This window comes from Phyllostomus discolor, chromosome 15 (genome assembly GCF_004126475.2).
Source record: "Phyllostomus discolor isolate MPI-MPIP mPhyDis1 chromosome 15, mPhyDis1.pri.v3, whole genome shotgun sequence".
Classification (NCBI taxonomy): domain Eukaryota; kingdom Metazoa; phylum Chordata; class Mammalia; order Chiroptera; family Phyllostomidae; genus Phyllostomus; species Phyllostomus discolor.
In genome coordinates, this window is record NC_040917.2 from 15,154,847 (window position 1) to 15,178,945 (window position 24,099).

General features: G+C 59.9%; 2 protein-coding genes across 2 annotated transcripts; both read left to right on the forward strand.

Moving 5' to 3' along the window:
- The first annotated feature begins 390 nt into the window (after nt 1-390).
- On the forward strand, nt 391-4,879 carry LOC114512415 (left-right determination factor 1-like). The gene is made up of 4 exons (XM_028531371.2): nt 391-1,853; nt 2,228-2,474; nt 2,654-2,896; nt 3,649-4,879. Exons 1-4 carry the CDS (start codon nt 1,604-1,606, stop codon nt 4,010-4,012), a joined length of 1,104 nt encoding a protein of 367 aa, XP_028387172.1. The 5' UTR covers nt 391-1,603; the 3' UTR covers nt 4,013-4,879.
- Nucleotides 4,880-5,096: 217 nt separating this feature from the next.
- PYCR2 (pyrroline-5-carboxylate reductase 2) lies at nt 5,097-8,913 on the forward strand. Its single transcript, XM_028531167.2, has 7 exons — nt 5,097-5,269; nt 5,464-5,534; nt 6,539-6,718; nt 6,816-7,037; nt 7,253-7,345; nt 7,513-7,676; nt 8,242-8,913. Exons 1-7 carry the CDS (start codon nt 5,203-5,205, stop codon nt 8,405-8,407), a joined length of 963 nt encoding a protein of 320 aa, XP_028386968.1. The 5' UTR covers nt 5,097-5,202; the 3' UTR covers nt 8,408-8,913.
- The last annotated feature ends 15,186 nt before the right edge of the window (nt 8,914-24,099 follow it).

Consider the following 24,099-nt stretch of genomic DNA (forward strand, 5'->3'; position numbering starts at 1 on the left):
GGTTCTCATCCAGGGGAAATCCCGCCCTTGTGCACCAGAAGGCTCTCTCTCCCTCAGCCTGGGGGGTGTCAGGAGCACAGTGGCAGGACGGGGCCACAAGAGACCTGCCAGTGACGCAGCACCCCTCTTGGGGAGGGGGAGGGGGAGGGGGGTGCTCCCTGCCCACTGGGCCCCTTTGCCCTCATCCATAGTCCTCCTCATCTGCCTCCACCGTCCTTGCTCACCTCCCACGTGACGGGACACGGGTTTTGGGAGGGACTGCCTCCTGCACACCCTCAAACCTCCTGGGCAGGGAGGGGCTGCTGGGACAGAGGGCCTCCCCAGCCCTCTACTCGCTGGGCGGGCACGGGCGGGTGCCTTCACCATGTGCTGTTGGGACTTGGCCTCCGGTGGGTGCCGACACCTGCCTCCTGGGGCTGTTGTGAGCCCACGTGCAGAGTGCAGAGCGGGCCTGGCACCCAGTGAGCTCTGCCGGTCGTCGCCGTGTCGGGAAAAGCAACTGTGCAGATGGCAGTGAGCCTTTGTACGGGCTCACTACGTACCAGGCGCTGCTACGGTGCTTCATCTTCCTGCCAGCCCTGTGGCGGAGCCCACTACCATCGCCCCTCCTCCAGACGGGCGACTGAAGCACCGAGTGGTGACGGAACTTGCTAGCAGGTCAGACGGCCAGCGAGCAGCACATGTGGGCCCAGACTGTGTAAAATGAGGAGGCCCGGGGGCTCCCACCCACCCCAGTGTGCCCAGAACCTGTGGCTTTGGACAGGACAGGACTTTGGGCAGCTCTGGCCTCTGCCTTCCAGGTTCCTGTCCCTGGAGCCCTGTCCGGGCACAGCATGGGCTTGGACGGAGGGCCGGTGGCAGGGGCCAGTGGCTGGCGGCCAGGCTCCCTGCACGGCACGCTCCCCAGGAGGATGCCCTGCTCTCACTCTGCCAAGACGCTGCAGAAATCTCTTCCTGGGCACTTCCAAAGAGCCCAGCTGCCAGATTTCTGCCTGGACAGCATCGAGCTTGCTTCTGTCACAAGGGAGGACCAGGTCCCCTGACCCCAAGGGACTGTGGAGAGGAGGGGGGCTTGCAGGGACTGGAGAGAGATGACTCAAGGGGCTTCTGTGGAATGTCCTGAGCAGGGCCTGGCCCAGGACCACGAGAATGCAGACTGCTTTCTCGGCTTCCTTCTCTGCGAGCAAACCCAGGCTGGCCCCCAGGAAAGGGACCTCCACCTCGGGCTCTGGCTAGCGGCACTTTTTCACAGAACAGTCTTGCTCTTTCTTAGACCAGGACTGGGATAGAGCCAGGGAAATTCAATAGGCACTAAGACTATTACTGAGCTGCCAGACAGCAGCGGCCAGAGGCCCCCGCCGTGTGGCATTCAGGCAGCCTTCGTGCGCTTCCCAGACAGCCCCTCCTCGGGGCTCAGGGACCTGTCTGGCTGCGGAGCTCCCAGGAGGCGAGGGGTGTGACCTTCCCCCTCCTCACCCAGACCCAGGCCCAGCCCAGGGCTGCTATAAAGCTGGCCCAGCCTGGCTCTCAGCACACCCACCTGGGACCCTCCCGGACCCTCCTCAGGGGACACACTGCTCTGCTCCTCCTCCTGAGTGGCACCATGAGGTCCCTGTGGCTCTGCTGGGTGCTCTGGGTGCTGCCCCTGGCGGGCCCCGGGGTGGCCATGACCGAGGAGCGTATCCTGAGCAGCCTGCTGCAGCAGCTGCACCTCCAAGAGGTGCCCGTCCTGGATGAGAGCGACACAAAGGAGCTGGTCACCCCTGCCCATGTGAGGGCCCAGTACGTGGCCCTGCTGAGGCGCAGTCATGGGGCCCCCTCCCGAGGGAAGAGGTTCAGCCAGAACTTCCGAGGTGAGGCCTCCCTCCCTGCTGCACCCTGGGCCTTGGGGGGAGGGGGCTACAATTGCATATGCCCATTTGGGAAGGCTGCTGGGGCCCCTCTCTGGGGCTGGGACTCACCCCCTGGGTACCCAGAGACAGACCCAAGTGCCCAAGGTGAGGATTCTGATGTTCAACATCTCAGGGGACCCTGTTAGCTCAGGACCCAAGGGCTGCCCTTCCTGCTCCTGGGGATTGTTACAAAAGGCTACAGACAGGCCCCAGGGGGCTTTCTAGGTAACCAGGCTTGGTTCTCTCTCCTCCTGGCCACCACCTCAGTGGTCCTATTACCCTCAGAGGTCTGCCGGTGCCTGGAGAGGCCCCGCTGACCCTGCCCTTGTCCCCAGAGGTAGCTGGCAGGTTCCTGGTGTCCGAGGCCTCCACACGCCTGCTGGTGTTCAGCATGGAGCAGCGGCTGCCCCCTAACAGCGAGCTGGTGCAGGCGGTGCTGCGCCTCTTCCAGGAGCCGGTCCCCGAGTCCGCGCTCCGCACGCATGCGCTGCTCTCTCCGCGCAGCGACCGAGCCCGGGTCACTGTCCAGTGGCTGCAGGTCCGGGATGATGGCTCCAACCGCACGTTCCTCATCGACTCCAGGTGGGGAAGCCCTGGCTAGGAGGTGTGTGGGGAAAGAGTGGGACACAGAGTAGGGGGAGGGGCGGGAAGGGGCTGGCCCATTCTCCGGAGGAAAATGGGAGGGGGCTGGGAAGGGGCTGGAGAGATTCCCCCAATCTCCAGCCCTCAGCTCAAGCCTCTGTCTCCACCTGGCACCACAGACCCGTGTCCATCCGTGAGAGCGGCTGGAAAACCTTCGACGTGACCGAAGCCGTGAACTTCTGGCAGCAGCTGAGCCGGCCCCGGGAGCCCCTGCTACTGCAGGTGTTGGTGCAGAGGGAGCACCCGGGCGGGCTGGCCTCCAGCGCCCACAGGCTGGTCCGCTTCGCCTCCCAGGGCCCATCGGGCACCCGGCAGGGCGAGCCGCAGCTGGAGCTGCACACCCTGGACCTCGGGGAGTTCGGGTAGGTCCCAGTGGGCAGGAGCCGGCTACCTGGTCCAGGCCCTAGACCCCCAGGACTAGCTGGGTGGGTGGGTGCAGACAGCCCAGGATGCAACCCATTCCCCACTGCATGTCAGTTTCTAGTGGGGGAAATCTGCATTATTCAAACATTTTGTTGAAAAACACCTTCGGATATTTTCAACGGGTTTTTGTGTTGTCATCGACACATACATTGTTCTAATCATCTATTTTCATTTTACCCTTTTCCATAATTAATTCTTTGAAAAATATTAGCGTGAGCTGTTACTAAGTCGAACAGCTTTCATCTGGCATCTGTGAATTCTTTCTCCAGGGGACACGTAATAGGCCTTTGGCATCATACAGCCTGGGTTCCGTGTAGCTCTGCCTCCTATTGCTGCAGGGCCTCTTGCATGCCACTTCATGTGTCTGGGTCTCAGTTTCCTCGTGTGTCATAGGGGCCATGCTGGACCCTCAGCAAGGTTCGTGTCAGGATAAATGCAGGTGCCACCTGAGATAACATATGTGAAGTACCTGCTGCAGTGGCTGGCATATGTGGAAACTTCAGTAAACAGCAGCTGACTTATGTTTTGGATGTTTATTCATTCACCATTTATCACACACACCCAGCTTTTTTAATGTCATGAGGGATGGGCCATACCTCTTCCTCCCACACACCCCCCAAGGTCCTCCCTGGGTCCCCCGACCTCGGCTCTCCCAGCTGACCTCTGACTCCACCTCTCCTTGCCCCCACAGAGCTCAGGGCAACTGCGACCCCGAGGCGCCCGTGAGCCAGGGCACCCGCTGCTGCCGCCAGGAGATGTACATCGACCTGCAGGGGATGAAGTGGGCTGAGAACTGGGTCCTGGAGCCCCCGGGCTTCCTGGCCTACGAGTGCGTGGGCACCTGCCGGCAGCCCCCGGAGGCCCTGACCTCCAAGTGGCCGCTTCTGGGGCCCAGAGAGTGCATCGCCTCAGAGACGGCCTCGCTGCCTGTGATCGTCAGCATGGAGGAAGGAGGCCGGCGCCGGCCCCAGGTGGTCAGCCTGCCCAACATGAGGGTGCAGAGGTGCAGCTGTGCCTCGGACGGGGCGCCTGTGCCCCGGAAGCTGGAGCCGTAGGCGCCGGGCAGGGCCACCGAAGCCTCTGACTAAACACGTGCACCAAAGCAGGTCTTAGTGTAGGTTGTAGTTTTCCACTTAGCAAGTTTCCCCTGCCCCAACTAGGGCCCGTATTTTACCTTCCTGAGGGTTTCTCCATTTCTTCCCTTCTGTCCATCACCCTAAGCACTTACATGAGTGACTAATGCCCCTCGGGGTTGCTGAGTTGAAATCCTGGTGTACTTGTTAGCTGGTGTAGCTGAACATGGATAGATTGTGTGCTGGGAGCTTCTGTTCTCTGGCAAATTCTCAGTTGAGTCGGGGACAACATGCCCCATCATAAGGGCTGAGGAGATCAAACTCATTTACTCTACTACATAATGAATGAAAACAAACCCCCCAAACCCCTCTGTTTCCTCTCAATAGGGAGGGTGTCCAGAAATGAAGCCCCGTCTCCCACCTGTTGTCTCAGTTCGGACCCTGAGAGGGTGCTGAGGGAAGAGGCATGGCTTGAGGCCAGGGCCAGGGGCCAGGGAATCAGCACAGCTGGTTCCCCAATCTACCAGGGTGACAAGCTGTGACCTCATGCAAACAAAGAAGCCTTTGAGCCACCACCCTGTCCTTGTGAAAAGGAGGAGCTGGGTCTCAGCTCTAAGAGGTAGTTGCGATAGGGATCAGACAGCCCTAACCTCACCCTCTCCCGGCTCCGAGGCCGAACACTTCCCCGGGCATATTTAGCTACCTCTCCCCCTGCTTTAGAGAACGGGTCACCAGTTAATACCCGTATTTAGCTACCATGTATTTAGTTTTTTTATTATTATTTAGCAAAAAACCCCCACCCCAGCTGAGTGTAGATAATCTGCTGGAATAAAAGTGGTCTCACTCTTGTCTCTGTATTTAATTTCTAGTCTTTAATTATTCCTGTATTTAAGTATCCTTTACATAGGAGGCGGGCGCACAGCCCCGGCCCGGCCTGGGATTGGCCCGCCCCGAGCTCTCGGCCGCCGATTGGCTGCCTGGGCGGGGCGGGGCCACGTGGGCCCCGCGGTGAGATTTGTGAGCGCGGAGGGGTGGGCGGATCCGAGTCGGAAGCTGTAAGAAACACCCGAGATCCAACTTCCGCGTCGCTCGCACCTCCTTTCCCTGCGGTACCTCCCGGGCCGCGTGGAGCGGGTTCCTGCGGCTGCCGGGTGGACGCCGAGCCCAGGACCATGAGCGTGGGCTTCATTGGCGCGGGCCAGCTGGCCAGCGCCCTGGCGCGGGGCTTCACGGCCGCAGGTGAGCGCTTGGCAGCGGGAGACCGATGCGCGGGCGGCCTGTTAAGCAGCAGGAGCCTTATGTCAGTGTAAGGGATCGAGGGGGAGAGGGGGGTCGGCACGGTGAGCATGGCGGGCTTCGATTCCGCTTTCCCAGGGAAAGCGTGGGGACGGGGTGGGCCAGGATCCCCCGTTGAAAAGCCCCGTCTGCCGTAGGCGTCCTGTCGGCTCACAAGATCATAGCCAGCTCCCCGGAAATGGACCTGCCCACCGTGTGCGCGCTCAGGGTAGGTGGGACAGAGGGGTGTGGGGCAGACGGTGGGGGCCCGGGAGGAAGGCTTGGGCCGTCATCAGCCAGGTAGCTGACCCTCCCCACCATCCTGAGCATCAGGATCCCCCACCTTCCCTGGGACAGCTCAGTGTGGCCAGACCACCCAGACCAACCGGCTGGGGTTCAAATCCAGGCTCTGGGGTGGTTAGAGTAATGGAGGTAGTATGTGTGGGAAGTGCCTGGCGCATAGTAGGTACCCAGTAAACACTCCTTTGTCTTCGCGAACTGTCTGTGTGTCCTTAAGGTACTCTGAGCCTCAGTTTCCTCGTTTATAAAATGGAGGCCACAGTGTCCTCTTTGCTGAGTTGCTCGGAGGCATGAATGAATGTGCAGGGAAAGCCTGGCGAGGTAGCTGTCCCTCTCTCCAAAAAAGAACATCGAATATCCCACGTCTTCACCTGAACCTGGGCTGTGTGGGAGGGGCTGTCTAATGAGGCAGATGCCGGGCGGCGTCTGTGCCTAGGACGGCAGGCGTTCCCAGCCCTGCAGGGCCCTGCTTCTCAGCTGGGAGCCCCACGGGGACGGGTGTCCTCCGACCATCCCTGGACCATGTGGAGACCACACCATCTGAAAACAAGTGTCCATGGTTGGGAGAGGGCCCGACCCAGCTCTGCTTCAGACCGTTGGGTGCTAGCATTTTACCTTTTCCTTTGTCACTTTCCAGCCGTTGGAGACTTCTTACCTGGCAGAGGGGTGCCTTGGGGGCTAGAGGATTGGTGGGGGTGTGGGACAGCCATTTCCTGGTTGCCATGGAGAAGCACGTCCATGCTTGTACTGGGGCTCACTTCCCCAGTAGCAACACTGGATCACTTTGTGTCAGTAGGGTAGGGGCAGACCCTCAGGGGACAAGGCAGGGAATCTCAGGCTGCAGTGGGCCAAGTGGGCGTGGCAGGGGTCCAGCTGCTTCGTGGGAAGGTCTGCGCCTGGTGGGGCTCTGAGCTGGGCCGTTCCCTCCTGCAGAAGTTGGGGGTGAACCTGACCCGGAGCAACAAGGAGGTGGTGAGGCACAGCGACGTCCTGTTCCTGGCCGTGAAGCCGCACATCATCCCCTTCATCCTGGACGAGATTGGGGCTGACGTCCAGGCCAGGCACATCGTGGTGTCCTGTGCAGCCGGTGTCACCATCAGCTCTGTGGAGAAGGTGCCTGTCTCAGCTCCGGCGCCTCGGTGTGTGTGGGGCGGGGGGTGCTAGTGAGAGCTGCACCTGGGCCACTCACCCGCCCTCCTCCTTGCTCCAGAAGCTGCTGGCATTCCAGCCAGCCCCCAAGGTGATCCGCTGCATGACCAACACCCCCGTGGTGGTGCGGGAGGGGGCCACGGTGTACGCCACAGGCACCCACGCCCTGGTGGAGGACGGGCAGCTGCTGGAGCAGCTCATGGCCAGTGTGGGCTTCTGCACCGAGGTGGAGGAGGACCTGATCGACGCCGTCACCGGGCTCAGCGGCAGCGGGCCTGCCTATGTGAGGCCCTCATATACTTACTCAGCCATCTGGGGACCCAGGGGAGCAAGATGGGATGGCAGGCAGGCTGGGCTGCGGGTGCCGCCTACCTCTTGGGTGCAGCCAGCTGGTGGAGGAAGCTGTTGCTTGGCACTAGCTCCAGTCACCAGGAAAAGCAGACCCTCAGGGTGCCCTCCGGTGTCTGCTGCCCCAAGACTCAGTGAGCGTCTCTGCAGGCGTTCATGGCCCTGGACGCGCTGGCCGACGGCGGGGTGAAGATGGGCCTGCCGCGGCGCCTGGCAGTCCGGCTGGGGGCCCAGGCCTTGCTGGTCAGTATCTTCCCTCTGCGCGTTCTGGACCAGGGTGTGGGCGGGGGGCTCTTGCAGGTCAATGAGCTGGGGGCAGGGCTTGCTTGGGAAGCTGGGAGGAGGCCTGGGGGGGCCTTTCCCAGGGTGCACCCGCAGTGTGTTTCGCTCATATTCCCCCTCTGCTCCAGGGGGCTGCCAAGATGCTGCTGGACTCAGAGCAGCACCCAAGCCAGCTCAAGGACAACGTCTGCTCCCCCGGGGGGGCCACCATCCACGCCCTGCACTTCCTAGAGAGCGGGGGCTTCCGCTCCCTGCTCATCAATGCCGTCGAGGCCTCCTGCATCCGCACACGGTGGGGCTCTCTCTCCTCCGCCCAGGCCCCCGCTTCCCGGGGGACCCCGCTCTGGGCTGGGCCCTGTCTGGCAGAACCAGCCATCTCTGGTCTCATGAGCAGTGTTGGAGTCTCTGCTGTGTTCATAATCAGGACCTACTGGCTGATGGCTTGCAGGCTTTCCCTCGTTTCATTCTCGCCACAGTTCTGATCGTTGGGGTTAGCTTTGATTCGTAGGCGAGGATGTTGAGACTCCCGACAGTTTTGCTAAGGTCAAACAGCTAAGAAGGGATGGAGGCAGGATTCAACTTCATGTCTATGACTTTAAACCCTGCGGCTTTCCGCACTCCCCCTCCCCCAGACCCGGTGTGATCATGGATACCGGCTGGCGCTCTGCATTTGTGCAGTGACCCATGCTTAAAGAGCACTTCCGGGGAGGTGGGGGGAGTGCTCGGTTGGCCTTCTCATTTGGGGTGGCATCAAGTCCACAAGGGTCGGGGGTTATGTGGGCGGGGAAGCCTTGAGAAGTTCCGCCCCAAGGTTTAGTTGCCTTCCCCCTGAAGCCCCGCTGGCGCTTTGTCTCCAGAGAGCTGCAGTCCATGGCTGACCAAGAAAAGGTCTCCCCAGCTGCCCTCAAGAAGACCCTCCTGGACAGAGTGAAGCTGGAGTCCCCCACCGTGTCCACGCTGACCCACTGCAACTCAAAGAAGCTCCTCACCAGAAACTCGGCCTCGGAAGGCAAGAAGGACTAAGGCAGCCTGCTGGCCTCTGGGACTGGAGCCCTCACCTGCGGGGCTGTGCAGGGCGAGAGCAGGCTCAGGCAGCCGTCAGACCCTGGTTATAAACCCTCCTTCAGTCTGTTGGGGCCAGGCAGCCCTAGTTGTCCCTCTGTCCCAGCTTAGAAGACGCTCGGAAGAGGCGGTTGATGCTAGAAGCCACAGGGAGCTCTGCCCACCGCCCGCTGTCAGCCCCAGCTCGGGCGGCAGGGTCTGGGGGGACCTTCAGTGCTGGTTCTCCGACCGCAGCCCACAGCCCACAGCCCACAGCAGGGTCCGCTGATGCCACGTCAAGGGCATGAGGGGACAAAACGACGAGGGCACTTCCCTTGGAACCGAGAGCGAGTGGCTTAGAATGGCCACAGTCCACGTGCACGAAGGGCGACTGGGCCGTGTTTCACTTTGCTTCACAGCCGCACCAGTGAGAGTTGTTGCTTTTGCTAAGTTTAGCTGCTTTAATAAAGTTTTATTTTTTATTACCCGGCCTTTCTTATGCTTCACTGTACGTCATTCTGGAGAACTCGAGGCCCTGACCGGGTGCCCCTGCCTCTGCCGGCACAGAGTAGGGATGAGAGGGAGATAGGGGCCAGGCCTTGAACGTGGGAATGACGCTGCTCCAGCCTGGCCCCCAAGGTCAGGGTCAGGGTCAGGAGACTGTGTTCTAGGATGGGCCAGAGCCCATGGCAGAGAAGAGCCAAACAGCCGGTGAGCACCGGCTCCTCCGACCGCCCTCTGCGGGAGCCGTTGCTCTCTTGCTCACTCCGTAGACAATGCCGAGGCCTGGAGGGGGCCAGCGACTCACCCGTTACCTGTGGTCAGTGGCGAGTCTGTCCAGGCTCTTCGCCGCTGCCTCTCGGGAGCCAGGGCTGGGTGCGCCGGCCACCCGGGCTGGGCCTGCGGTTTGCCCACAGGCCCGTGTGCCTGGCGCTTGCCCCAGGGGCGTGCGGGCTGTGCCATCGCTTCACACCAGCTCTCAGTTCAAACCCTAGTTTCTACCGCTGACAGCGAGGCCGCCTCAGGGAAGTCACTGCATGCCTCTGACCTCAGGTGTCCATCCCCGTGCATATGGAGGTCACGCTTCATGTAGAGGTGCGGGTGAATGTGGAATGAGGGCCCGTGGGGCTGCTCAGCAGAGCATCTAGAGCACGGACACCCCTCGCCCCTCACCCTCCCGCTGGGGAGGGAGCAGAGCCTTCTCTTCCCCCGGGGTCCAGGTGCCGCCGGCTCCGACTCCAGGCCAGAGAGCCCACAGGGAGGGCCCCTTGCTCTGGGGCCGACGTGACAACGGGGTTAAAGGCTGTCATGATGAAGTCCCCCCTCTATGGCGGGCCTTTGGCAGGTCCCTTGCATGAGATCTCATGGCCTTAGGAGCTAGGTATAATCAAAGACCAATGTGAAGCTCAAAGAGGTTAAAGAAGTTGCCCAAAAAGATTTGAATAAATATTTCACCAAAGAAGATACACAAGGGGCAAGGGAGCATGTGAAAAGATGCCAACGTCACTAGTTATTAGGGAAATGCAACCCTAAACCAAGTGAGATAGCTTTTCACACCCACTCTTTAGCTAAAAAAAAAAAAAAAAAAAACCATGATAAATGTTGGTGAGGATGTAGAGAAATTGGAACCCTTGTGTGTTGCCGGTAGGGGTGTAAAATAGTCCAGCCACTTTGGAAAAAATCCAGCAGTCCCTCAAAAGGTCAAGGTGAGTTCTGTATGACCCGGAAGTTTCACTCCTAGGTGTTTCACTCCTAGGGGAAGTAAAAGCATGTGTCCACACACATCTTGCACAGGCATGTTCGCGGCAGCATCATTCACAACAGCCGAGAAGTAGGAACAACCCGTGAGTGGGTGGATGGATAACACACTGTCACAGCCACGTGGTGAAATATTACACAGCAGTGAAAAGGAAGACAATCTGGTGGGGGGTGGGCTGGGAAGGGAGTAAAAGGCAGAAAACTGTACTCGAACAACAATTTAAATTAAAAAAATTTTTTTTAAAAGGAAGGAAGTGCTGGTACCTGCTCTGTGATGAGCCCCAAACACGTGTTTAATGGAAGACACCAGTCGCCACACCCTCAAAGTATGTGACTCCATTTCCATGCACTGCCCGGGCAGCCTGCGGGCCTGGTGGGGGCTGCCTCGGGCTGGGGTGGGAAGGGGAAGAGCACGGGGTTTCTGCATGGAGGGGGGAAGTGATTTAAAGTGAGGTCGTGGGGATGCATTTTAATGAAAAAAATCAACTTTAGCCCTGGCTGGCATAGCTCAGTGGATTGAGCATGGGCTGCGAACCAGGCATCGCAGGTTTGATTCCCAGTCAGGGCACATGCCTGGGTTGCAGGCCATGGCCCCCAGCAACCGCACATTGATGTTTCTCTCTCTCTCTTTCTCCCTTCCCTCTCTAAAAATAAATAAAATCTTAAAAAAAAAAAGGAAAAGAAGAGATCTTATACAAAAAATTGACTTTAGAAAGAGAGAAAACATCAGTGTGTAGTTCCACTTGTTTATGCATCACTGGTCGATTCTCACACGTGCCTGGACCGGGGGTCGAACCCAGAGCCGTGACATATTGGGATGGCGCTGTCACCATCTGAGCCTCCCGGCCAGGGCAAGAGCCTGGTGATGGTCACACAGCTCCGTACGCAGACAGCAATGGAATTGCACAAAGTAGGTGAATGTTATGACATGTGAATTACACGTCATAAAGCTTTAAAACAATGAAATAAGTTGCTCATTGGCATTAGGAAGGGGTATCAGGATTTAAATCCACGTCGGATGCCAAATCCCGTCTTCTTGGTCCTAGGCCTGCCGGTGGGCTGTCCGAGGGGACGGGAGACGGTCCCCTCACCCCCTCTCCTCTGCCCTGCTCTAAGGCCACCGCCTTTCCGGGCCTACAGCCACCAACACCCATTTACTGAGACCCTACCAACTGCCAGGCCTTGGCTCATGCTCGGGGTGGAGACCTGGCTCAGGTGAGTCCTCATCCGCCGAGGACCCACTGTCTTCACCCCTGGGCTTCGGCCAGGTATGGTGAGGGCCAGATCTGCCTGGGGGAGGCTGTCCTCCAGGGAGAGGGAGAAGGGGTCACCCCGTGGAAAACAGTTCAGGTCCTCTTTCCCTCAGACCCCGGCCTGCCCTCCCAGCGTTGCCTTGTCACCGGGCTGGCCGGCCTCGGGGCTGGAGCTGCGGGCAGTGGGCTGGAGGCCAGCACCCCTCGAGGAGGCCCTGGGGGGGGGGCCCAGTGCATCTGGCTCTGGGTGGAGGCTCCGGAGCTTTGCCTCCGTCTCACTGGGTTCCTGAGCCACAGGAAGCACCCGAGTGCCCCCTGTAAGCATTGAGGAGTGAGAGCTGGTGTTCAAGGTCAGCGCTGCGCTTTCAATAAACACGTATTGAAGGCTCTCTCTATGCCAAGTGTCCTGCGAGGCCTCGGGGTGCCCCGGTCAGTCGTGTCCTTGTTCTGAGAGGTGCAGGGGCCGAGGACAGATGGGGACATCAGGAGGTGTGGGAAACACAGGAAGGCAGAGGCAAAGGTGGCTGGGTGGGGGTCAGAGGGGAAGGAGGGGGCTAGCCAACCCCCCACCCCTGACCCCTCCCAGTGACTGTCCCCTCAGGACCCCTGGGGCGTCTGGGCCTGCAGCAGGCCTCAGTCCCCCTTTCCTAAGTGGCTTCTCTCAGGACCCAAACCTCTGTCCCAGCCGTGACAACAGACTCTGGGGAGGTGGGACTGTGGTGACTTCTCACTTGATTTTTTCTTTATTTTACTTTAGGTCACTGACGTCATCAACAGGTATGATTTCCCTGGGGACACAGCATGCCTCATCTGTGTCCCTAGGTGACCGTTACTAAGCAATGCCTAGAGGGACACCGGAGAGCCTGACCCCACAGTCTGGTGGCGCCTCAGCAGGGGGCAGTGTGGCCCTGACACGGTCCCTCTCTGTTCTGCAGCCCACGCGTGGCAGGGTTTCCTCTTTTCTCAGATGGGCAGCCCAGCCGGTGTCCCCCGTCAAGCAGCTTCTCACGCATAACTTAAAATGTGGACACTTCCTCAATGAACAAACGCATTTTCTTTCCAAGTGCCAGGCACCGTATTTTGTGTGCAAGACACACAATCTCACTTCATTTTTTTTAAAAAAAATTATTTATTTTTGGAGAGAGGGGAAGGGAGGGAGGAAGAGGGAGAGAAACATCCATGTGTGGTTGCCTCTCACGAGCCGCCCCCTATGGGGGACCTGGCCCACAACCCAGGCATGCGCCCTGACTGGGAATCGAACCAGAGACCCTGTGGTTTGCAGGCCAGCACTCAGTCCACTGAACCACTCCAGCCAGGGCCTCGCTTCATCTTTAATTGAATAATTATAATGCGTTTATTATTTCCGTGTTTTACTGGAGGAAACACCGAGGCTTGGGCCAGTGAGGAGTGCAACCAGGGAGACGAAAGTTCTGGCTGCCTGAAACCAAGAGCCGTCTTCCCGCCAGCGTTCAGAGGAGGCTGGGTGGGGAGCTGGGGGAAGTGGCAGGTGCCTGGGAAGGAGAGTTAGGGCCCCGAGTGGGGGCTGGACCGGCCTCCTTGCCCCCCCCCCACTGGGAAACCCACTCAGAGAAGGAGACATTTATTTATTTGTTTATTTATAGCAGCAAACAAAGCCATCACCTTTTCCTGCCTTTTTAATTAAGAGGAAGGAACAGGAAATTAGTGTTTTTGGACTTCCTTTTCCAACAGCGTTGCCTGCATCTCCCTGCCGGGCTCCTTTTGTCCTAAACGGGTGTGTCTGCATCTGCTGAAGGCCCTGCCTTTTGTGGCCTCCCCTGACCCTGACCCTTCTCGCCCCTCTGGCCCGACTCCCAGCCCTTCTTCATTGGCCCTTAGCATCCTGGGACTTACTCTGCTGCTGGTTTTCTCGTGAACTCTATACTGTGCTCTTAGTAGCGCTGACTCTTGGAGCTGACGAGATGCGGTCCTCATCACATCCCGTAGGATTCTCACAGTGATCCTGGAAGGCAGGTGGCGGGTTGGGGGCTGGGCAGGGTGAGCAGCCCCATCTGGCACGTGGAGAACCCAAGGAAGTTATTTAAGGCAACTAGGGGAGCTGGTACCAGGATCCCAGCCTTCGATTCCAACTCCTCTTCCCTCGCACTCGTTTCACACACGAACTCTCATGGACGGCGGGTGGCTCCTAAACGTGCCCGATACGAGGGAGCCCCCTAAGGCAAGCTAGTCCTGGAAGCCGGGCAATCCCGGTGGTCCAGCCGCAGAGGGAAGTCTCCCTTCGCCACTAGATGGCGCCAGACGCTAAGCAGTGAACACCCAGGTCTCCTGCCGGCGACCACGAAATCCAGGGTGCCCTGTCCTGTCCTGGGGAGGTGCCCGATCAGAGAGACCCTGTCCTGCTTGGCGTCCCGCGTCCCAGCTGTGGCGGGTGATTTCGTGTATTCACAAAACGAAGCATCTTAGTATTTGTTCGAGATGGGAGCACTTGAATCTTCTTTCTTGGAATTGCCCTTGCCCTCTCTGACCCTTGCCATCGGCACTGTCACCCCAGGTGGGAAAGGCAGGACAGCAGTCGTCCCGGCGGTGCACACACCTGGGCCCCTCCTCTGGGCGTCCCGGGCTGAGGAAGACGCGCCTTATCAGCCGCCCGCTGTGTTCAGGCTTCTCGAAGGTCCTCTGAATCCGTACGCACCAGCCTGGCTCCAGAGACCTTGAGAGTGGGATCACTCACCGTCATTTGACCTTGGGCTAGCTGGCACCCTCCGGGAACTTACCTGCAGTGTGAGGATGATAGCGTCCCCACCTGGAAGGGCTGCTGTGGGGATTGAGGGGGATTAAGGGCGGAGCTGGTGTCTGGCAGGCGGTGAGCTTGGAAAACTGAGGCTGTTGTGGGTTGGATGGTTGTTCAGGAACTGGAGGCTCAGAGGCGTCAGCCCCGGGGGACAGGCCCCAGGGACAGGTGGCGCCTGGGCTCGGGTCTCGGTGGGTACATGGCCCCTGCTTCCCGGGCACGGCTGGCTCCACGGCAGGTTCCCAGGCTTGGTTCTCAAACCTATCAATCGCCGGCCTTTTTTTCTTTTCTTTCTTTTTTTTTTTTTTTTTTTTAATAAATCCTTTGTGGTCCAATTCACAACTCAACTTTTAAAAAAGATTTTATTTATTTATTTTTAGAGAGGGAAGGGAGGGAGAAAGAGAGAGAGAGAGAAACATCAATGTGCAGTTGCTGGGGGCTGTGGCCTGCAACCCAGGCATGTACCCTGACTGGGAATTGAACCTGTGATGCTTTGGTTCGCAGCCCGCGCTCAATCTACTGAGCTACGCCAGCCAGGGCTCGCCTGTTTTTTTAAGTTCAGACAAATGGAGAGGAAACTAGCATTGACTGAGTTCTGTTTCCAATCTCGTTACCCTGAACTCTCCAAAGTGCTCTCTCCGTCTGGGCCCCAGGCCTCCGCTCACCTGGAGGCCTCCCCGCTGTTTTGCTCACCCCATTTCCTCCGCTGGAGGAAATGTCTTTTCTGCCTCTCTGAGTGGAGCAGACCCTCATCTCCCACCAAAGTCTCAGAATCAGAGGTTCTTCCGACCCTCAGCCATGGTGGGAGCCGCTGCCTGGCAGGACCCCGCTCGCTGGACAAGCGCATGCGGAACTGAGTGGAGCCGTTCGTGGCTGGCGGCCAATGTCCCCGAGCGTCCGGGCAGATAGCCCAGACAGGGGAAAGGCCAGGAAGAATATCTGCATGATTGTCAATCAAACTGTATTTATTCTGATCTCGTTATGGGAGCCTGAGATGCAATGCATTCATGTGTCGGGACCCTCCATGGCGAGGTGGTAATGTCTTAAGATACTCGACACGAGTCCTGGGAAGTGGGGTCCCAGGTAAGGAGAAGCCCCAGGGGACCGTGGAGGTGTGAGAGGCAGGGAAAGCAGAGAGAACCCGCCCTCCCTGTAACCTTGTACTTGTTCAGCCGTGTGAGGTTGAAATGAAATGAGGTGTGAGGAGCAGCTGGCTCGATCTGACTCACGTGCATTCATTCCTTCATTCATTCACTCATCCCGCAAACGGGGGGCACCGCCGTGTACTAGATACGGGAGCCTCAAACAAAGCCGGACCTGACCTCTCCCTCCCCGGAGGGACCCCTGACCCAGTGAGGAGGTCGGTAGGAAAGAGGCTGCTGCAAACCCCACACTACGAGCTGCTAAGGGCTCTGGTGGGGACCGTGCCTCGGGGAGCAGAGAGAGGCCTTCTGGGAGCCTCGGGAAGGAGGTGACGGGGAAGACAGGGCTGGAGCGTTGAGGGGAGCGCTGGAGATAGAGGTGGCACAGGGCCAGGGCGGGCTCAGGAGTGACACTCGGTGACGGTGGTGGGGCCCCATACCCAAGGGTGGTAACCAGTCTTTCCTGTGGCAGGGGTGAGGAGGGGGTGTCCGCCGGGGCAGGGGGAGGTGAAGGGGCAACAGGCAGGAAAAAAGGCCCAGGTGAGGCAGGACCATGGAGGCACAGGACTGGGCCCACGGGAAGGCAGGTGCAGCCTTGGGAGGTGTGTTTTTGTTGTTGTTCTTGTTGTTTTGTTTTTTTGACCAGGGATTGAGCCCCACAGGCTTTTGGTCCAGGGGACAGCACTCCAACCAACTGAACCACCCGGCCAGGGCAGCCTCAGGAGGGTTGTAACCAGGGAGGGCTCAGGCCTATTTTTGCTTAAGAAGAAAACTCTGCAAGCCTTGCAGAACAGTCATTTGAGTCTTGCCGCCATCTGGTTAAAGGGTGAGAGCGGCCAGTTGAAGAGGGCAATCCACAAGGCTTAGGGACCCCTCCCCCTCCGTAACACACTCCCTCCTCATGTGGTGTCTGATTGTGGAAACACCAATTTGTTTACATGGATAAGCTGAAGCAGATATGGCAAAGGCCTCTCGCCCCAGCCCCCCACTCGGGGGCTCAGCAGACCCTGCTGGCTGTCGCTTAGGAAGTGCCCCTGGGGACGGACGAGCTAATGAAGCAAACAGACCCACCTGTGGGGCAGGTGAGGGGAGCAGGTGTGGGGGCCGGGCCAAGGTCCCAGCTCCGGGACTCCACTCACCGACCTGGGATAGGCCAGAAGGGGGTCAGCTTCGTGAGAAATAATGAAGGCAACAGCTGCCGTTTGCTGAGCGCCAAGTACAGCTCCAGCCCAGAGCTGAGCCCTGTGCACGCGCCCCCAGACCCTCACGGATAACACCGTCTAGGGCGTGTTCTGGCCCCGCCTTTGCTAATGAGGACACGGAGGTTCACAGCTTTGCGCAGGGTGGCGGCCAGAGCCTGTGTTCGCCCCACTCTGCCATCTGGCATTCCCCTTGGGGCAAAGGGGGGTGGGGTGGAGACCCCTGAGAGCAGGTGGGGACAGAGGCGGGGCCTCAGAAGACACTGGGGGTCCACGGGTGGATTCGCAGCCCGGGGCCGTGGGTTAGAGCTGAGTGGAATTAGAGCCGGTCGTGCGAAGAGCAGTCCAGGCCGCTGAAGCAACAGCTGTTGATTTTCTCACGCTTCTGGAGGCTGGAGGCCCAAGGTCAAGGTGTCCGCAGCGTTGCTGCCTTCCCAGGCCTCTCTCCTTGGCTTGCAGACGGCCGACCGCCTTCTCCCTGAGTCTTCACACTGCCGTCCCTGTGCCTGTGACCTGGTCTCTTCTTCTTACAAGGATACAGTCATATTGCTTCAGGGGCCGTCCGTGCAGACCTCATTGTAACTTGTTCACCCCTTCAAGGCCCTGTCCCCAATGCAGCCACATTCCGAGGGGGTGGGGGCTAGAGCTTCGTTCGCCACGTGACTTGGGGAGCTCTCTCAGTTCAGCTTGTAGAGTCTGGGGACGATGAGGATTTCAGGGCCCAGGGAAGGAGGACCCGGGTCAGCTGCCGAGAACAGCCGGCAGTCCTAGGGGTGGGGCTGGAGGGCTCCAGGCAGACCCGCTGCAGAGGAAGGCCCACGTGGCCATGCGGGGCGTCTCTGGCCGTTGCCAGCTGGGGCTGTGGTGCCTTCTTCAGAGAGAGTGGGTCCCCTGCCCGGAGCTGCGGGGTGGGGGCTGCTGCTGCGGGGCCTCTTCCCTGCGGGGGCCACCACTGGGAATCCAGGCCGAGGGGAAGCAGAGCCTCCAGGTGCGCCCTCCCCATCAGTGCATAGGGTCTGCTTCAGGCTCCGCCCACCACACCCTGCACAAAGGTGGCCCTGGCGCCACTGACCCGCTGACCCAGGACCCAGGGCCCTGGCCCACATGTGGGCACCACTGTGACCTCCTCTCAGCCTGCCCGTCTCCGAAGGGGCTGGCTTGTTCCTTCCCTCCCTGCATGCTGTCCACCTCTGGAATCTACTGTAGCTGCTCCCTCCAGAGCCAGGGGACCCTGGCCGGTCAGCTGGGGAAGGCCAGGCCCTGTTGTTGGGACGCTTTCTTGGGGGCTCCGGGGTCCTAGCAGGAGGGCTGGCCTTCCCATGAAACCCAAACACAACCACTTCCTGGGACCACGGTGAGCCTGCTCAGCGGCCATGGTGCCGACCCTGAGCCCCGGGTCCCAGGTGCTGCCTGGCCGGCTTGTAGTCAGGGAAGGAATCGTGCGTACACTCACACACACATGCCCTTGCACGAATACACACTCGCATGTACCCCAGAGGAGGCTGTTGTTTTACTGCTGACACTGAACCGACACATCTCAGAAGCTCCTTAACGAGAACCCCAACTGTGAACGTGGTTGCTGGGGTCAAACCCCTCGTTGTCCAGAGAGGGCCCTGGGCTGCCCGAGGCCACGCAGCTTGCTGCCCGGGGCTGTGTCCACTCTCGCTTGCAGGCTCCCTGTGAAGGCCAGCCCCCGGGCCTGGCGTCTGCCAACACAGACCCACAAACAGGCGCTGGAGGTGCCCCTCCTCCGGGCACAGCGGCCTGGTGCTCTGAGCCAGGGCAGGGCCTCTGACCTGCCCCCATGCCCTCCGTCTGCTTTCTGGGGCCCTGGGCAGGGAAACGAGAGGCTGGTCCCACCGCAGCCTCGGGGACCAGACCCCTCCTGCACTTGACATGCTGTTTCATTTTAATTACAGAGACCGGCAGGAGAGCCTCCCAGCTGAGCCGGAAATAGCTTTTTAATTTGATTTTTGTTCTGGAGGAAAGCCTCGCAGGCCCACTGATAGAGCTGGAGGGGTGCGAGGGGGCCTGTGGGCCTGGCGCTGGAGATGTGGGGGATCCCGTGACCCGGACATCGGACCCCAGCCTGGCTGTGCCATCTACCAGGGCTACTTACTTCCACAGGCCCCATTTTCCCGTCTGTGAAATGGGCTGGACCAAACGTCCTCCAGGTCCTTCCTGGCCCTGATAATCAGTAATCCTGCCAGCTCTTTGAGAGCACACACACACGGGCAGCCTCGCGGGTTCCCGGCCCTCTCTCCCACTTCCGGGCTCTCGTCTCCTCCCGTGATGAGCAAGGTCTTCTCCTGGCCTCCCGCCCACGACCCTGGCACCAGCCTGGGGCGCTCTGGGAGGGTGGGGAGTCTCCTCCTGCTTCCCTGACACTCCTTTTCCGTCCCACCTGGGTTCCTCCTTCTCTCCCTCCCACGGACCCCAGCTGCTAGTCGCTGCCCACTGTGTGTCCTTGGCCCCTGGGCTCAGCCCCTGTCCCTCTGCACCTGTCCTTGGCCACCTCTCCTCTCCCGCTGGGAAGGGCCCCGCACCTGACCTCCAGGAGGTTCCCGGTGTGGCCCCTGGACTTCCCCCAGCTCCCCAGACTGAGCTGCCCACTCTCCCCCCACCTCCACCCCCACCTGCCGGTCCTCAGGCCTTTCCTGCCTCAATGGCGCCGCCACCTGCCTGGGCTCTGCCGTGGGGTCCAGGGAGGTGCTGGGGGTGGGGAAGTTCTCCACACAACAGTGCGACCCTTTCTCTGTGCGTACTGCAGCTTTCTTGCTCCAAAAGGGAGGGGACACTTGAAGTCGCAGCCACAGTGGGGACACCCAGGCGTCCAGGACCTGCAGGCACCGAGGGCAGCCAGAAGCCAGGGCCCTGCCAGGGATCTGTGGTCCTACAGTTCTGACAACAGCCTCAGGGAGCTCAGGAGTGGTCCTTCCCCAGTCCCACCTCCAGATGGGACCTCAGCCCCAGCTGACACCTTGACCGTAGCCTGTGATACCCACACAGAGGACCTGGCTAGGCTGGGCCTGGATCCTGACACACAGAACCCATGAGGTAATGTGTGTGTGTGTGTGTGTGTGTTTAAAAGGATGGGGACAGACATTTAGTTTTGGAATCAGAGGGCCTCTGTCCCTCAGGCCCGGTGCACAGAAGTGTCATTGTTATGAGCTGGTGACTAAGCCAGGCCAAATCCAGGGCTCCGGGCTGCTACCCCAGGGTTCTCTTGGGCTGACTCCGTCCCCAGACCCTGCCCTGTCCCCAGCCTCCCATCAGGGCCAGCCAGGTGCTCTCTGGGGCTGGTTTCAGCAGGGACCTGCTGTCCCAAGGCTGAGAGAGGCCAAGCTCCTGGTGCTGCCCCCCTGGCTGGGGGAGGCCCCTATGTGGGATAGAACTCAAGAGGGACCCCCTGAGGGTGGAGGCCTGGCTGGGCAAACCACTCACTGTGGTGGAAACAGGTAGGGGTGGACGGGCAGTTGGGCCCGTGGTCCTGGCGCCCAGTGGAGTGGGCAGGGCGGAGTCATCCCTGAGTGAATGGCACAAGAAGCCATGAGAGGGGACAGGCTCCTTGAGGAGGAACTCGGAGCAGGTTCTTCCTGTGACCTCAGGCTGTTTGCACAGGCTGCGGCCTGGGGTCCGGGGAGGGCAGATGCCACGAATGCAGGAGATTGATTTAAGGAAGGGCATCGACAGAGGCAGACCCGGCAAATCCCCCAGACTGTTATCCCTCTGCAAACAGGGGCCTCTGTCCTGAATGTGGATTCCTTCCTCCGGGTGCAAGAGCTTTGCTGGGCAAATAAAATAAGTGGGCAATCAGCCAGGAGAAGCGGGATGTGGATTGGGGTCTTTATTGGACTAACTGGCCAGTGGGTGGGGGGGGGGAGGCCAGCCCTGCCCTTTGTCATGCGGAGCCAGCAGCTGGCTTTCTGGGCTGTGGATCTGGGGCAGAGCCCGGCCCTCTGCAGGGCTGGATTGGGCCTGGAGGTCGGAGGTGGAGAAGCCATCCAGAGGCCAGAACTGCTGTCCTTGAGGGGGGGCGCAACGGAGTGGGGGGGGAGGTGAAGGTCAACGCCCCCTACGAGGGCCCAGCCTTGGGCCTGGAGCTGAGGACACTGTGGGGAGGTGGGTCACAGGGGCTGGGACAGGCGGTGGAGACCCTGCCTCATCAGCACGGATTGGACCCTCACCAGAGTCCTGGCCGCAGGAGAGGGCCACAGGGAAGCGTGAAGTTGGAAGTCACCTCCCGGGCTCCATGGGTGGGGGCTGGCCGAAACAGGGCCTGGGCTCAGGATGAAAGAGAAGGTGGGTGATGGCTGGAGCCCAAGGGCAGGTTCGCTTCTGGGTTAGGGCCCAGTGTCGGGGGTCTTCGGAGTGGCACGTGGCCCCTCTGCAGCCAGGGGCAGACACTCCTGGGGGTGTTCCAGAGACACCCCAAGGCCCAGCCCCACACCCATGAGCCCCCTGCTCCCAGGCCTGGGGTCCATGTGGCTCCTTGGAGTCTCCAGATACACCCCTGGGTGGGCCCTCCCCTCCCCGACCTCCCAGAGCAGCCCGGGGTCTGGTATCAGCAGGGCCGGCCCTCCCCTGGGGCTCCCCGGCTAAGGAGGTAGGGGACCAGGGCCTTCTGTCAACCCGGGTCTGAGGCGGGCCAGGGAGGCAGCCTTGGCCTCTGGCGAGGGGGGATGTTGATCGGGTGTTTACTCTGTGCCGGAACCGTGTCTACCCTCACACCAAGCTCCTGGGCGTGGGATTAACACCCCGCCTGGGAAGATAAGGCATGAGCAGGTGATGAACTCGTCCAAGGTCACTGGCCGGGTCGCCCCCCCTGTGAGCTCTCATTATCAACCCGTGACCTTGGGCAAGGGTCTGACCTGCCCTGAGCCTCCTTTGTCAAAGGTCCACAGTGTCTTCCTCTGAGGGCGGAGGGGAGGGGAAGGTGGGAGGGGAGGGGAGGGGAGGAAGGCCACCGTGGTACCACCTGAGCAGGGTGGGGAGGGGGCCCTGGGCTCCGAACTCAGCTTTGCAGAGGGCCCCCCTTTCCCTGGGGGGGCCGCACTGCTCTTGAGCTGCCTCTGTAGAGGTACCAGCTGCCTCTTCGTCTCCTCCTCATCAGTGACTATGTGCTTACCTGATTGCAGAGAAAGCAGACAGGAAGCGCAGCGTGTGGAGATTTGGGCGGAGAGACTGGCCTCTGTGTGCGCAGGCGGACACGGTGGGGGGGGGTCGGGAGGTTTTCATTTGCACAAATATCGCCGACGGCCCGCCACCTGCACCAGCGACAACGGGAAGCAGGGCCCCACCAACACGGCCCCATCGAAGACCAGACTTTAGGGGGCAAAGGGGGGGGGACAATCAGGACAACCGTAATGGCAGCATCAATAAAGTACGGTTTAAAAAAGACTGAACTTTAAATTAAAGTGATCATTCTGAAGACGCAGTAGGTCGTGTCGCCAGAGCAGCAAGACTGGCAGGGCGAGCAAGCATGTCCGCGTTTCTCCGTGAAGCGCAGACTTCTGGGGGGTGGGGGGCGGGCAGTGACGTTCTCTCAAGTATTTACACCCTTTTGTACCTTTGACTTTTGAACTAATGACAAACAGAATTCAGAAACATTGTTAACTTACATTTTTTTTAAATTTATTTATTTTTAGAGAGGGGAGGGAGGGAGAAAGAGAGAGAGAGAGGGAGAGAAACATCAATGTGCGGTTGCTGGGGGCATGGCCTGCAACCCAGGCATGTGCCCTGACTGGGAATCGAACCTCTGATGCTTTGGTTCACAGCCCGTGCTCAATCCACTGAGCTACGCCAGCCAGGGCTTAACTTACATTTTTAAAAGGTAAGCATTATCAAAGTTGCTCACTGTGTGCAAGACTCTTATTTATTGAGCACCTACTGTGTGCCAGGCCTCTGCTGATGTCTCCATGAACCCTGACAAGTTCCCAGCAAAAAGCACATTTCCCCCATGTCATAGGAGTCGTCCCATGTTGCAGATGGTCGGAAACGCACGAGAGGCCACGCAGCTAGAGTGACGCAGCAAGGACCAGCCCAGGACTCCCGCCTGCCGGGAGGGAGTGAGACGAACTGAGACACGGGTCCCTGTCCCATGCCCTCACTGGCTCGAGGGAGCCCCGGGCCAGGGCCAGCCTGTATGTGAGGCCTGGCTGCTCTGGGAGGTCGGGGAGGACCCTCCTAGGGGCGCGTCTGGAGACTCCAAGGAGCCACGTGGGACCCCAGGTCTGGGGTCAGGAGGCTGACGGGTGTGGGGCTGGGCCTTGGGGTGTCTCTGGAGCACCCATAGGAGTGTCTGCCCCTGGCTGGGAAGGGGACGTGTCACCCTGGAGAGCCCCAGGCGCTGCACTCTAGCGTAGATGTGAACCTGCCCCTGGCCTCCAGCCTTCGTGGACCTCACAGCTTTCTCTGGTTCTGAACCCAGGCTCTGATCTTATTCGTCCCAGCCCGTGGTGGCTGCAGGGTGACCTCTGACCTCCCTGTTTCCTGTGGCCCTTGCCTGGCAGCCCGGACTCTGGTTGGGGTCAAATCCCAGCCTGGTAGGGGCAGGAGGGGGAGAGTGGACACGTGGCCCACTGCACACCGGCTCTCCTGCCTCACCCCCCTCACCCCTCTTTCTGGGACCATCGGGGTGCCAGGTTTGGTGCCCACACCCTGGGCTGGCCGGCCCGCTGCCCTCCACGGTCCCCTCAGCTCTGGGCACAGGGCCGGGTCCAAACAGTCCCTCAGTGAAGGGCCCCGTGGCTCTTCCTCCCTTTTCTTCATCCCGATCGGAGACCCCACTCCAGGCCCGTACGGCCTCCGGCCGCCCAGACTTGGTGGAGCTGGCCAGACGCAGGGAGGGGGTGGAACCCGGGGAAGCCGCTCCTTGGTCTGCATGACAAAGAGCGGGGGCTGCCCTGCAGCTCTAATCGGCCCATTGTGAAGGGTCTCCCAATCCACATTCGCTCTCCCCTTCCGGCTGCTGGCTGGGGTGGCCAGCGTTAGTAAATAAAAATACGGGACTTCCAGTGAAATTAGAATTTCAGATAAACAACGAAGGGAGAATTTGTTCCTAGAAGGATTTCCCAAACGGTGGCCCGTGTGTTATTTGTCGGCCCTCTTCCTGGCTGAGTGTCCAATTATCTCGTTTCCCAGGGAAATTCTTCAGCCAGCCTCAAATCCACATCCAGGCCCGGAAGCCTCGGGAACTGGGGGGTGTCCCCGCGCCCCCCCCAACCAGGGCCGGGGCACGGGGCCAGCTCCAGGGGGTTGGGCAGGGCTCTGGATGGAAAGAATGTGGACGGAACTCTGGGCTTGGAATCTGAAGACCTTGACTTTGTGCAGGCACCCATCCTTAACTGTGTGATCTTGGGGGTGCCGTTGCTTCTCCGAGCCTAGGTGTTCTTAGCTCAAAAATTGCAGAAGGGGGTGGGCTGGATGATCCTTTCAACTCTGAACTCTAAATCCATAATGTGAGTTAGAACCCCATTACTGGACAGAACCCAATTGGTGCTAAATGTTCCCAGGACCCTTGAGATGTCCTCCTCCTCTACCCTCCACACTG